Raw genomic sequence first — 14,970 nt, forward strand, 5'->3', positions numbered from 1 at the left:
AGCTCTATCCGGATTGAGGTGGACTATAAAGGAGGCTTGTCAGCTGATACTGCAGTCATGTACTGACACCTTGTGGTTGATGACTAAAAAGGCAGGTTATATGCACAAAGGTAATGCAATAAAACTCAAAACCATGATGTTTTTTTTTTTTTTTAAATAATTTATTGTCAGTAAGAAAGACTGGCTAATGGTAGTTTTCAGTAAAAACCTTTACAAGACCATTGCATCACAAATATACAGACACCATAAAAACCGTGTCATGGTGATTTTGGTTCTAAACAGGAATGCAGTGGGTCCCCATTACACTTTCCAAGAAGGGAAAAAAAATCTAAAATACTCTCAGATCAAGATATTTCTTGCTGATGCGTTGCAGCATCAGGATTACTCTCAATTATATACAGTTGTTACTGCGGATGAACCTGGAAATTCAGAAGTCGAAACCTTAGTGGAATAGAGGTACAGCGAAGCCCTGGGTATTGGAACAATATGCTAACCTAGTAGAAAGGGCAAACATTGAAATCGCTTATGGTTAAAAAGTAAAGAAATCCACAAAATATCTACAAAATCTAAATTTATGTTATTGAAATCAAAACTGTACATTACATTTACATTTGGGAAAGAAAAGGTACAATTATGCTGCACAATTTATAAATATAAATGTCATGCTACCGTGATGCAGTGGTATTTCTTTAAATGAAAAAAAAAACAAAAAAAAAAAAAACATAAAAAATGATTAAAAAAAAATGGAGTGGAAATAGCCTTCCCTTATGGTTTATTTGTCTTCATGGTTGGAAATCACGGAATGAAACACATTGAACATAATATTATTACTTGGCATGACGCACTGCGGCTATACCAGATAGAAGTCCCCCCCCCCAACCCCCTTCAAAAAAAAAGCAAAAAAAGTAACACTACATAAAACAAGGGAAAAAAAGGAAAAACAAAGCAATAATACATCATGAATAGATAATAACTTTACTATGAAATGTTGAAGCTAACAGATGTCCAGGCACTTTTTATGGTATTAAACTTGTGTGTGATGTTGGGAATCTAGCGGAGGAATCGTCACATCTTGAAAGTGTCCATCGTCTCCACTCTCATAGTCACTTATCATGGCCTCAGATTCCATTTCGCAGCATGCAGACACGTCGGTGCATGAAGCTGCGGAGGTGTATCCTGACATGGACATGTTGTCCACCATGGGGACTGGAAAGTCTCTCCCATACCCTAAGATGTAGGAAGCAGCATAAGGCTCTCTGTAACTATTGCCGTCTCCGCTAGTGGTGCTTTGAGGTTCGGACTTGCTCACTGGATATTGGTGATGAGGAAGGTACTTATTCAGGTTGAATCTCTGGCTACTTTTTGTTGATGAACCCAAGCTGCCTATAGTAACCATCTCCCGTGGTGGCTGCATGGAATCGAACTGTTCAGCAAACTCTGGTGGCAGAGGTGGAAGTTCATCTGGTAAAGGAAAGTCTTCCGGTGGAGGTGGGAAGTCACTCTCGATGTCATAGCCACCAGGGTAATAATCCGTGTCAATGGCATTTGGGTCTGTGTATTGAGGAACAGGTTCTTCAACAACTTCATAATGAGGGTATTCCTGAATATCCGGTAGTTGAACACTAGGCATCCAGTCTGAGGTATCCCAGTGGTAACCTGTGCAGACACACACAAAAGGTATTAGAATAACTAATAAATGCAATGGCAGGAACAAATACACATTCTTAGTATTGTCATGCAAAGCTTTACTTTGACCCAAAAAGCTGACATGACCAGCTGCACTTGCCTGTGATATATCAGCTATGTAAGGGCTTTTCCCATTAAAATCCCCCTTTGGTAATAAGTAGTTGAGTTGCCTTTTTTTTCCTGAGCTATATCTAATAATGGGGGCAGCATGACGAAACCCTGATTCCAGCTTTGTATCATTTACTGGAGTGCTTGCTGCAAGTTTGACATACCGTAATCCGCTTTCTCGGCTTCAGATATAGCAGAGCTCTGAATGCTGAGCTCTGTATAGCCCTGCTCCCATACCACTGATTGGCAGTTTTGTGGGTGAGCTGTGCATAGACAGAAAGCTGCCATAAACATGGAGGACTACCTGTCCGCAGGATTACTAGTCATCTAGTGATAATCTCCTTTTATCAAAGTAGCAAGCAGCCCAGTAAGTGACATCACTGGAATCAGTATCTCTGTCTCTACTGTATGCTGCTCCCAGAATAGGTGGTAAAAACCTGGTAATAAATTTCCTTTAAAGGATATATACGAGACTGTGGGCATAGAGACTGTCAACTGCGCAAGTAAGAGAAAGCTAAAATATCTTACACCTTTCTTGCCAGAAGAACGCAATGTGAAGACTTGGGAATATGGAATTCCAGAAAAAAATATGTTTGCAAATTATAAGAAGGGTCAATCTACTCCATTTTTCTTAATAATTGTACAACATAACGTAATGGGCGGTGGGTACTTCTGTCCAATACTCTCCAGTCATTGTCTATGGGAGTAATGGAGGCAGCCAAATACAGTGTAGTGCTGCTTTCCGCTGTCAGACCTTGAATAGACCAGTAGAGAACATGAAAATAGGGAACAGGACCCTCCATTTTGAGTTTGGAAAGCCCCGATCTTGCTCTGTTTGCTTAGATGCCTCTTTTATGGACAATTTAACTCTTTCCTGGTAGCAATGGCAGACATCAAAAGACGTTTCTCAAAGAGCAGCCCGAAGTATTGGTGCTACCTAGTATTCAATTGACAAGGCTCACACAGCCATCTTGTGCTCGGACTGGTTGCTATAGGCAACAAAGTACGTAGACAGCTTTAATAAGTGAAATCCAGGAAGTTTTGCCTCTAACCTCTGGTAAGGTTGAGGAAAAGACAACACAATCAGACATCATCATTTTTCTTTGACAGAACAATTTATCATTTGTCTTCTGGAGCTGAAGGCCTAAGTAACCTAAAGACAAACTGGTTGCTAGGGACTCCACGTGAAAGGTTCAGTGTCCTTAGCAACCAGTCTAGTTCAAATGACTCATTGCGGATCTGACACCGTCTTTACAGCAGAGAATAAGTGAAGCATCTTGTCACGCTCTTCATTTAGGACCAATGACTTTTCATCCTGGAAGTCACTGAGCGACTTCTTCCAAGGTTGTGTTATGTCTGTCACCGGCTAACAGTAAATCAGCATATCACACACATGAAACATACAGTAACACAGCAACATACTGTGCACAACACAACGCCGTGTACACAAAGTGGAGGTTAAAGAAAAAGCAAAAACACATTGCAAAAAAAGCTGAATGATTAGTGCCAAGTACACAGCAACATGCAGAAATCACCTCTCGAATTCCTGACATCAGGAACTGCAAAAGACTCTTTGAAGGCAAAATTGGAAAAAACAAAAAAAACGGAAAGAAACATTACATTAGACGCATGTATATATATATATTTTATATACACCAAAACCATTCACAAAACATCTCAAACATCTCAGTTTCGCGGACAGTTTGCGATCTCTGCATCGTTCAGGATTTGAGCTAATATGAAGCACATACATGGATGAATATAGAGAGCATAAAATGGCCGTAGGCACAGAAGAGAGCATAGCATAAAGCTTTTGCTCTGATTTTCCTTCCTTGCTAACACTGTAGTGCTTGTGGTTAAGGAGCAGAGGTTCATAGTGCTGTATGGAGGGATGGGGTGAATCTGAGCAGAGGACGCTCGACACAGGCCCCATACTAGTCATAAAACTGCCTCTACAACATATAGTGTAGTTCCTCGACTACGCTCATGAAACATTAAATATGAACACTTTATTGTACAATTGAAAATTCTGAAGAAATTACAAAAGGTTAAGCCAGTGACATTTATGCTAAAATCAATTACTAGGACTAAAGTGCACTGTCGGATAATATCGGGGTTAAAAAGTATTGGGCATGTTGAATTTCCGCATGCTTGATCCTTTGTTCTCTGAAAAAGATAAGCTGCCACAGGAGTTTTCTGGAAGGTTTCCTCTCCTGTCCCCATTGAGAACACATGCTTGCTTGGCCATAGCAGTCATACAAGTGCATGCGGAGAGTTAGCTGCCCGTAAACCATAGGTGTTGGCGCATGTTTATGAAACGTAAGAACCTCCATTATAGATTCTATCATCTTTAACTGGAAATTCAGGGCTGCATGTCAGTCCCCCAAAAAAACACTGTAGGCCAACGGGCCCTTTGTGCACCGGTGATCTGTCCTTATAAACTGAAACTATGGTGCAGGTCTGAAGAGAGTCTTAGATGGATTCAGCCACTTGACTACTCTAAGGCCAAGTTCACGCAGTCAGTATTGGGTCAGTAATTGTAAATGTGGTGCATGTGTTTCTATCATACGTTTCCACCGATATTCCCACTCCTGATTTTGGCTTACAAATACAGTTAGTACTCGGGTTACGACGGTTTCGAGTTACGTCGTTTCGTGGTTACGACACTTTATACGACGCTTCATTCCGACTTACGCGGTTTTGCGTCGTAAGTCGAACTACGTTCAACTACGTGCAGCGGCGGAAGAATAGAGTCCAGTACTGTACACTGTACCCGGTTACACAAGGAAAACGAGTCTCCTGCGCGCCATAACACCCTAATTATGTAGGGTACTGTGTTAGGATAGGTGTTTGGACAGGTTAAGTGTTTGCACTACTGTACGGTTATTATTGTACAGTACTGTATGAACGTATGGTCCGACTTGCGTCAAAATTCGGTTTACGATGCCGCGTAAAAACGGATCAATGTCGTAAGTCGAGGACTACCTGTACTGAACCTGTGAACGTGGCCTAAAACTGACCAGTGATAAAATGGCAAGACTAGTGAACTCTCCTGCATTATAGCCTTGCTGACACACTACTTGGCTGCCGACCATTAATACACATATGCATTATACACAAACATAGGAGCATCAATGCAATGTACGCAGGAATGTTTTCCATCATGACTGCCTCTCACGGCTTCCAATATTAGGCAAACTGGGAAAAAGCCAACAAACGGCCATATGTGTCCCTTCAAGATGTTCCCCCTTAGGTCTCACTATACAGTGGAGTTTATTCCAGTCAAAACGGCAGCTCCAATGTGTTCACTGACAAGATAACGATTTATATCAATTTATTTATTTTACAGTCTCCAAGCAAATTAGCCAAGCATCTGTTACTTGATCCTCGGAGTATAATTTTCTGTGATTTAGATCCACAATGTTAAATCTTACTGGAAATTTTTAAAAAAGTGTTATTCTGTAAATACACAAACATATGACATACCACCATCTACTCCATCATAAAACACCATTATTTGCCTACATATTACAGAATCAGTGAAAGGGCAGTCATGCGGAAACATTACGTATACGGTATCAATCTTACGAAATTAAACTAGAACTAGGTAGGGCCTATATATTAAAACATAACATGGAAAGATAACAGTACTGGGTGACTATGTTATAACAGAGAAGAACAGGTATCGATATAAGGACATGCAAAGTTGTCATATACAATTAATTAGACAGCCAGAATGTAAAGCACAGCAATGATATCACATACACATATATACCTTCATTTTCCACCGTGTCAACAACAGCATTGACAAGGTGTATTACTGTCACAATGGAAGCTTGTAAAAGGTAAGAAGAAAAAAAACACATTAAAATAAGCTTTTGTGGGGAACAATACAACTATTCAGCTCTATATGCGACTGTTTTATTTAAAATGAATGGGTAAAGTCGAGAACCCTATCTGCGCTGACACCAGAGGAGACGCGATTCTGTTTCTTGGGTGTATAATTTGAATGGTCAATGTAGATCTTTGCCCCAAACTAGGAAACATTATTTGCCCTAATATTAGTTATATAACCTAGTAAGTGATACTATCTGTAGCAATGAACGTTGGTGTTTGACTACACATATGAAACCACTAAAGTATCCCAAGGGTAGAACTTCAAGCTCATTGACTTGAACAACGCAGATTACACATGGTTCTGCATGGTTTTATTATCAGAATCACTGTGAAAGAGAAGTTTTAATCCAGTGTGTACCGCTATATGCAAGTGCTCCGAAGGTGGTCCCTAGTGCAGAAGTGCTCCTGGCTCTCCACAATCCCTTCCATCTTCTCCTGAGGGACAGACTAATTAGAAGCTTCAGTGGTTACTCAAGAGCAAGGACAGGTAGTTGTGGATGGGAGCGGTGGTAGTCACCACCTTCTGAGCATCTGCAGGCGGAGATTAAACCTGGTTTTTCATACTGACACATAATAAGGTACTGACCACAGTCAGTACAGCTATATTAACCCTAGAACGCGCAACCATAGAAATCTACACTTTCACGTACCTGGGGCCTTTTAGGCCTGTGTGCAAATAACATGGAATAACTCAAATAAAAATACCTTTCAAAGTTTATTTGAAATTGCAAAGTAAGGATGCATTCCCACTAGCAGCACTGGGGTCCGCCAGGAGGGGATCCATAATGGATCTGACCTCCTGGTAACCCCAGCTAAGGAGCGTACAGATACGCTCAGATTTCCTTTCCTGGACAAATATTACAACGCTTTATTTTTTTCTCTCTTGGCTCTGGATGTTCCTGAAAATGTATACCACATTGGATCATAGCTTCCGTAGTTTGCCTTGTCAAGCATTTCGTGTTGGTTTGCTCCATCATGGTAGGCATTAAAAGTACATAGCAAAGTTCCGTCAAGAATAGACATCTCTTGTCCTTCCTGTTGGCATGGAATTCTGGATGAGTTTCACTATAAAGGCAATATAAGCGTACAGTTCCTCTTTTGTTATATTTTTCCATTTGTTTTATCTTACTGAAGCGATACGTTTTCCTTCTAAGTTAGTACACAAAACTACCTCATCTACAATATAATTTGAAAAAAATTTACAGAAAACATCTCTTGTAATCACATGTAAACCTAGAACAGGCCTAAAAGGCCCCAGGTATGTGAATATGGGGTATTCCCAAAAAAGAGTTGTTATACCGAAGTGCCTGTAACAAAAAAATATATGAACAACTGGAAATTACTAACAACTATATACCTGAGGAATACCTACAGTTTCAGAATTCTAACTAAAGTAATCTTGCAGAAAACAGAAATCAATTAACCTAGTAGGCCTGCGAGGCCCCAGGTACGCGTTCTAGGGTTAAAGGCTGCCCCTCTAAACGTTCAGTAGACCTTGGGATACCACTGTATTGGTGTTCAGCCTTTATCCTATGCAGGTGTCCATCATACTGTAAGGAGTCAAGCACTAGTTGGCGTCACTGTTCTCATTTTCGCAGATTGATGCCACTGATAAGCCAATATCCAGTCCTTACTACAAGCTGCTGGAGTTTGCCATGAACTTATATTTCACCTAACAAGTTTTACCAAATCCAAACAAGTTTTATAGGCCAATGAGTCATAGTAAGAATGAACACAAAGTGGTGATGGTAGAATGGTAGAGGTTCCCACAGACTTGCTAATGAGGGCATCTCTTAAGAAGGCCATCAGATGGTCTCACTGGTGACACTCCAACCAATGTTCTGACTCAGATCTCACATTCAGATTTATTTTTATTTTTTTAAAATCTCCCTTATACTGTGTGTATGGAAGGCTGCAGATTGGACCTTTGTAGATTTACTGCTTTTTTTTCCCTTTTAATGTCTTTATTATTGGAATTCACACTTTAGCTATTCACTGTATCTCATTATCACAGAACAGAGAAGGGAAAAGGGAAGGGAAAATCACGGAATAGCAGAAAATATTGTCGCATCATTTTCCCTTTTTTTAACAGCGGAGGGAAGAGAAAAGTATATTGCCTATCTACATATTGTCCATCATTTCATTTTACATGCATACTGCAGTGTATATGAATGGTAGAAGCAATTACTCTGTAATGGACTGTAGTGTTACTATTAACTCCATATCACAATAAGCACAGTAAACAAGTACCGGAAATTAAAGAATCTACATGACGTATGAAGAGATAACCATCCAGGACAAGGTATTATTATTCTATATTTAACAGCATGCCGATCACATTTCTGAATATGGCAATCCTATCAACAAGCAAATACTAGGCAAATACAGAACATAAGGGTCATCATTGAGGTAGTCAACGTTCTCAAGTTGCACAGGCCATACTGCGCTACACATGTGTAAATTCACAAGCAGGTTGTAATGTAATGCAGTAAAAAGCCTGAGTAGGAGTCACTAGCACTATTTCATCCCAAGGATTTCAAGGGGAAACTAGATGAACTTAAAAGAATTATTTCCATGTTCATAAATAGGTATTTTCGGACAAAGCTTGTAAATTCAAGAAATTTTGCACTTTACGGCTTCTTGAGCTGTTAACTTTTTTTGTTTTGTTCACAGCTCTTTGCCCCGCCGCATATGTGTTGTGATATTCTTTATATGGAACGCCCTCTCTTTCGGTTTATTTTTACGTTCCATAGTAGTTAGATACAGCAACAGAGACTGATGGGACCATAAGAGCGGCAATTATGGAGCAGTGGGAATTTAATCAAGTGAATTATGTCCCCAAAAAAAAAAAAAAGAAGAAAAAAGGTGGCACTCACCATCCAAATTAAAACAGTCCTTTATTCAGTCCATTAAAACGAGTACAGCGGGGGAGAAGTAGATGCCTTCTGTGGACGATGGCCGTTTCGCGCTGACTGCGCCTCAACGGGTCCTATACTGGCAGGAAGTGACGAGGTACCCTATTATAGTGAATGAAATACCTCACAGGTGATTCTAAAACATTAGTGTAGGGAAAAAGGTCACACCTTCCAACAGAAAACCGCAAATAAAACAGAAAATGAACCACAAGACATTAAGGCTATGTGCACACGATGCGGATTTTGCTGCGGATCCGCAGCAGTTTCCCATGAGTTTACAGTTCAATGTAAACCTATGGGAAACCAAAAACGCTGTGCACATGCTGCGGAAAAAAATGTGCAGTGGTTTACATTCCGCAGCATGTCACTTCTTTCTGCGGATTTCGCAGCGGTTTTACAGCTGCCCCTACGGAAAACCGCAGTTGTAAAACCACAGTGAAAACAGCAGAAAAACCGCGGTAAATCCGCAATAAATCCGCAGCGGTTTTACACTGCGGATTTATCAAATCCGCTGCAGAAAAATCCACAGTGGACCTAGAATACGTCTGCACATACCCGTAAAACTTGCTTTTGCAATATACTGCATATTAAGATAAAAAACAAAAAATAAACAAAAACCTTCTACAACAATATCGTCATGTCTATTTTATTGTTAAGTCCAGAGGGACCCTGCGCCCGTGTGTGCAGAATCCATCTGGACTCCTTTTGCAAAAATATCCTATGGAGATCACCCCCTTGAGGAGGCAAAGAAACCTGTTCCAATCCTGCAAATATCAAGGAGTTTGGATTCCCCGCATGCTTTTCTTGCATGTGATCAATAAGCCGCCTGGAACCTTTTCCTGTAATTATGGATCTAAAATGTTCCCAGAAACGGACAAACAGAGGGTGAATGGTCTTACCGATATAGAAAAAAACTACAGGGACAAAAGATTTTGTGCAAGACTACCATACACGTTCTACATGAGATAATGTGGACGACATCTTCATAGTATGGTCAGGCCTCAGGCATTGTTTCGGAATTTTGTCCACTACTTAAATACCACGAACACCATTAACATGAAGTCCACCTCCATATTCGGGGGGTTGGATTTAGTTTTCTTGGATGTTAAAATCAGCATAGTGGACAGTAACAAAAACAGAAGTACACAAGAAACCCACCGCTTCTAATTCATTCTTGCACTTCTCTAGCGCACATCCACCTCATATAAAAAAGCTTTACCTTATAGCCAATTTTTGAGGTTGAGACGGATAAACAGTGACCACACACGCTTTTTGGAGCAAGCCACTGACCTCAAAATTAAATTGGCTAAAAGGGGTTATCCATCTAAGTCTTTTGATGAGGCCATGAATAGAGCGGCTGCTCTTTCTCAAAGAGACCTATTGGGTGGGAACAGTAACCGGGATATTACAAAGGGAAATGAAACAAGATTCGTATTTAGTTTCCAATTTGGCCCAATGGATTGGGCATCACATAGACCTTTAATTGCTAACAAAAGAAGTACTAACTAAGGCTGGTTTCACACTTGCGTTTTAAAACGCATGCGTTTAAAAAAAAAACGCATGGTGAAAAAACGCATGTAAACGCGCGCAAACGCTGCGTTTTTGCATGTGGTGAAAAAAACTTACGCATGCTGAGAAATGTGTGACAGCTGCCAATCATCAAAATAAAGTAAAAAACCCACTATAAACAGAAATAGTTAGGGTTAGGGATCATAACCCTAACCCTAAAGGGATCCTAACCCTAACCCTACCCCTAAAGTGATCCTAACCCTAAATGGATTAGGGTTAGGGGTAGGGTTAGGATCCCTTTAGGGATTAGGGTTAGGGGTAGGGTTAGGATCCCTTTAGGGTTAGGGTTAGGATCCCTTTATCACCTTTATGGTGGGGGGTGGCGTATCAGTGTGTTTTCTGTTTTTTTTTTTTTAAATAAAAACGCATGCGTTTTTAACGCAAACAAACGCATGTGCTTAAAAACGCAAGCGTTTACATAGACATCAATAGGTTTTTTTGCGGCAAAAAAAACGCTGCAAAAATTACTACATGTTGCATTTCTGCAACACAACGCATGCAGAGAAAAAACGCATGCGTTGCAAAAACGCATCAAAACGCATGCAAAAAACACATGCGTTTTTAATGTTAAATATAGGAAAAAAATGCATGCTTTTTTGCGGTTTTTTACCGCAAAAACGCAAAAAAAAAAAAAACACGCAAATGTGAAACCAGCCTTAAAGGATCATCTGGTACGGAATCGGTTAAAATCTACATAGAGTAATTGGCTAGACAGTTGAAAACCCAAAGGCAACGGTGGTCAGTGTTCCTTTTGCCGCTTCCATTTAACTGACAAGATGTTGAGAATCGGGCACATTACTCACCATGTCCAAGATTTTATCTCCTGCAGAATGAGCATGGTAGTCTTGCACGTAATCTTTTGTCCCTGTAGTTTTTTCTATATCGGTAAGACCATTCACCCTCTGTTTGTCCGTTTCCGAGAACATTTTAGATCCATAATTACAGGAAAAGGTTCCAGGCGGCTTATTGATCACATGCAAGTAAAGCATGCGGGGAATCCAAACTCATTGATATCTGCAGGCTTGGAACAGGTTTCTTTCCTCCTCAAGGGGGTGATCTCCATAGGCTATTTTTGCAAAAGGAGTCCAGATGGATTCTGCACACACGGGGGCAGGTTCCCTCTAGACTTAACGATAAAATACACATGACGATATTGTTGTAGAAGGTTTTTGTTTATTTTTCGTTTTTAATCTTAATGTATATTGCAAAAGCAATTTTTAAATGTCTTGTGGTTCATTTTCTGTTTTGCTTGCGGTGTTCTGTTGGGAGAGTGACCTTTTGCCCTACACTAATGTTTGTTAGAATCACCTGTGAGGTATTTCCCTCACTATAATAGGGTATCTCATCACTTCCTGCCAGTATAGGACCTGTTGGAAGTGCAGTCAGCACTAAACGGCCATCGTCCACAGAAGGCATCCACTTCTCCATCGCTGTGCCCGTTTTAATAGACTGAACAAAGGACTGTTTTAATTTGGATGTGAGTGCCACCTTTTTTCTTCTTTTTTTGGACATTATTTTAATATCCTTTTTTGCGTGCACCCGTTTTCCTGCAGTTGTCCGATGTCCAGCAATACAGGTAGAAGTTGGATTACAGCTGTGACATTCACAGAGGTAGGTGCCGGCAATACACTTTCCTTCTTAATCAGTGAATACTCTTTATTCTATCACATCTAGTGATGAGCGAATATACTCGTTGCTCGAGATTTCCGGAGCATGCTCGGGTGTCCTCCGAGTATTTTTTAGTGCTCGGAGATTTAGTTTTCATCGCCGCAGCTGAATGATTTACATCTGTTAGCCAGCATAAGTACATGTGGGGATTCCCTAGCAACAAGGCAACCCCCACATGTACTTATGCTGGCTAACAGCTGTAAATCATACAGCTGCAGCACTGAAAACAATCTCCGAGCACTAAAATATACTCGGAGGACACCCGAGCATGCTCCGGAAATCTCGAGCAACGAGTATATTCGCTCATCACTAATCACATCCCTTACTCTTCAATGTCCAAGACAACACCTTTAAGTGACCCATTAATTACTTTGTGTTTCTGGTTGCTGATGTACATAGCTCACAGAGCATTGCCTCTCAGCTTCAAGGACTAAGTCTCTATGGATATTGCTGCCTTTGTATGGTCACACAAATCTATTGAAAACTGGGAGAAACTGAAACACAAACTTTATGTATATGTAAAAGTTGTAAAAAGTAAAAAAACAAAACAGAAAACACATCATATGGAACTGACAAGTTTGCTAAGAAGAATGTAGCTATAAGCCGACTGATCCAGAGGAAGGCAATAAAAACATGAAATGGGTGATTGCAGTCCAAAGACCTATTAAATGTGGCCCCAAGGCTTTTATTTATGCCTACAATTATTGAACTTGGATATTAACTCAGCATATTATACAGGATAAGCCCAGCAACAATGCAACTATTTAACACTGCTGAGAAATTGCACTACAAACAACTATAATTCAATGACAGAAGTGCTAAACTTCCACACGTCAATTTAAGATCCTGTGACCACATAATGTCAGTGATGGGATTATAATAGTTTAGGCTGCTGTAAAAACAGAATCAAACATTGATTGCATGCCATCCAATCATCCACAAAAACACACACAAGGATTCACGTCAAAATAAGTCTTGAGGTGTTGATGTTTAGAGAAAATTGCTGGACTCCATTTCAAACCCAATATTAAGAGGAACTTGTAAGGACCTTTTACCCAAATAAACGGCCACTTCGGCTTTATAGAACACGGGATTGCGTTTCTAAACATGTCAGTATATTATTTTTCTGTCCCTCTTACCACAAAATAAAAAGGTTAAGCATGACATGCTGATGGCTAATAACCCTAAAAAGTTAAAGCGGTGGTACATCTCCCATCCAGTCATGATGGATGTCCCTTTCTGGCCTGAGTGATGACCCTGTGGCCAGGATAGCCAACAAGGTAATATCAATTGCACCTACAGCATATACTAGTACTTGCATAGAAATTATGTCGCCGTAAACAGTGTTGTTGCCCACAATAAATGATTAGATTACCCCCGTTCACACTCTGTGTAGATGGCCAGATTCCCTGCTGATCACATTCATTAACATGTTGAAACCATTTTCTGATAACTTGATACATGAGTGAAACAAGTGATGACTGTTGCACTTTTGCATTCACCAACAGACGTCAGAATGGCTACAAATTCAAGAAAGAATGACTAGTGGCCAAAAATACCTTTTCTTCATCACAAATGGAAACATCATACCTCTGATCACTACATCATGGTCATATGATCATATCTATGCACATCTTAAGATCTTGTCTCATCATTTAGATTTATTGGGGCTGATTTACTCAACTGCACACACCAGAAATGTGTCTTAATGTTTTTCCAAGTCATGCTTTGCATCAGATTTATTATGTGTGTAAGGGCAGACTGCCGTATTTCGCACTGCATGGACTGGCCTGGCACCTCTCTTGACCTGAGCAAGACAGCGTGATGGATTACTATGCAGCTGTCAAGCTCAGGTCAGGAGAGCCGACAGCCAGTACTAGGTTTACAATGCGGTTCTCGCAGGAGAAATACGGAAGTCTGCCTCTGCCCTTGCACATGTTCTTTCGATATCTTGACCTTTTGGAAAATGTGGGAAAAAGGTTGTGGCTTAAATTACTATCCGGTGAGACAAAATGTTGACACATTTTGACGTAAAACCAAAGCAAATTTCCAGTACACATGAATACTTGACGCTGCCAAGCGTTCCTGTGTACTTTATGAGGGAACCATTGTCAGACTCTTTTGGCAGAGGCTAATCTCCGTGCAGAAAAGGTTGGGCAACTATTATTCCAACAGCTGGATCCTTCCTTACCCCGACAAAATTTGTCAGGAGGCTCCCATACACATTAGACTGACAGCCATTCCCACCAATCTGGAGGATTTTCCCTATTTTAGCCTAAAGTGTATGGGGGCCTCAAAAGGCAACAAACAAATGGTATAAATTTAGACTAGAATGTCTAAAGATTTGCAAGATTTCTCCAACTACATGATCAGCTAGGAGAAATTTGGCGCATTTTAGGACTGTTGAGTCCAAGTTTGCTGTGTCATAAAGTTTAGTATATCAGCCCCTATATCTATATTAGATTGGCAAAATAAAGTGAGTAAAGTATACAATCACAAAACACAGCACCAAAAATCACAATACTACACATGGACTCAAAATGGAAAAACTAAAGAAAAAAAGTACGTAAAGTTAGAATAAACCCAATAAAAGAAAAGTAATAAAGGAAGCAGTATTGCATTCTTATAGATTTTATAATAAGCTGACAAATTTACTCCCTCATATATCTAAAACAAGGTTATTGTATGTCACTGTGATATATAGCACTAAAGTCTCTCCGTAAATCCACATTAACATTAAGCATGAGTAAATGATGTGAAAATCTATATCGCTGATGGCCATAGAATAAATCTGGATATGAGCGATAAAGAGAGAATTAAGATCAGCTAAAAAACCTGCATGAGGTAGAGAGCGCAGATTTCTTCCGTACATGTCACGGCTCCTGATCTACGCCATTATTCCTCTACGTCTGGACAAGAGTCCATGGTTGTATTCCTATACTTTGTGGTTTATTTATGTGTATATGTTTTTCATTTTTTACGGCTTCCTTTATTACAAATTCCATCAAACTTACAATGAGCCCCTTGTCAAACTCTGCTCTCGCTCAGAGGTGATTTGATCCATATAGGAACTGTGACCGCAGCATAAGAGAGAAAGGAGACATCTTTACGAGAGACCCATAGGGAG

General features: G+C 40.1%; 1 protein-coding gene across 3 annotated transcripts in view; it reads right to left on the bottom strand.

Annotated features, from left to right (window-relative positions):
- Positions 1-700: 700 nt before the first annotated feature.
- Positions 701-14,970, bottom strand: part of FAT1 (FAT atypical cadherin 1) — a 244,376-nt gene continuing 230,106 nt past the window's right edge. The window contains exons 27-29 of one of the 3 annotated variants that reach the window (XM_069744370.1): positions 5,570-5,629; positions 3,330-3,365; positions 701-1,656 (exon numbers count right to left, since the gene is read on the bottom strand). In XM_069744370.1, coding sequence (XP_069600471.1) covers positions 1,025-1,656; positions 3,330-3,365; positions 5,570-5,629 — 728 coding nt within the window. In that variant the 3' untranslated portion in view covers positions 701-1,024. The remainder of the gene's footprint in view (positions 1,657-3,329; positions 3,366-5,569; positions 5,630-14,970) is intronic. The other 2 variants (XM_069744371.1, XM_069744372.1) reach the window with 2 other exon arrangements.

The sequence above is a fragment of the Ranitomeya imitator genome, chromosome 1, assembly GCF_032444005.1.
Source record: "Ranitomeya imitator isolate aRanImi1 chromosome 1, aRanImi1.pri, whole genome shotgun sequence".
Lineage (NCBI taxonomy): Eukaryota > Metazoa > Chordata > Amphibia > Anura > Dendrobatidae > Ranitomeya > Ranitomeya imitator.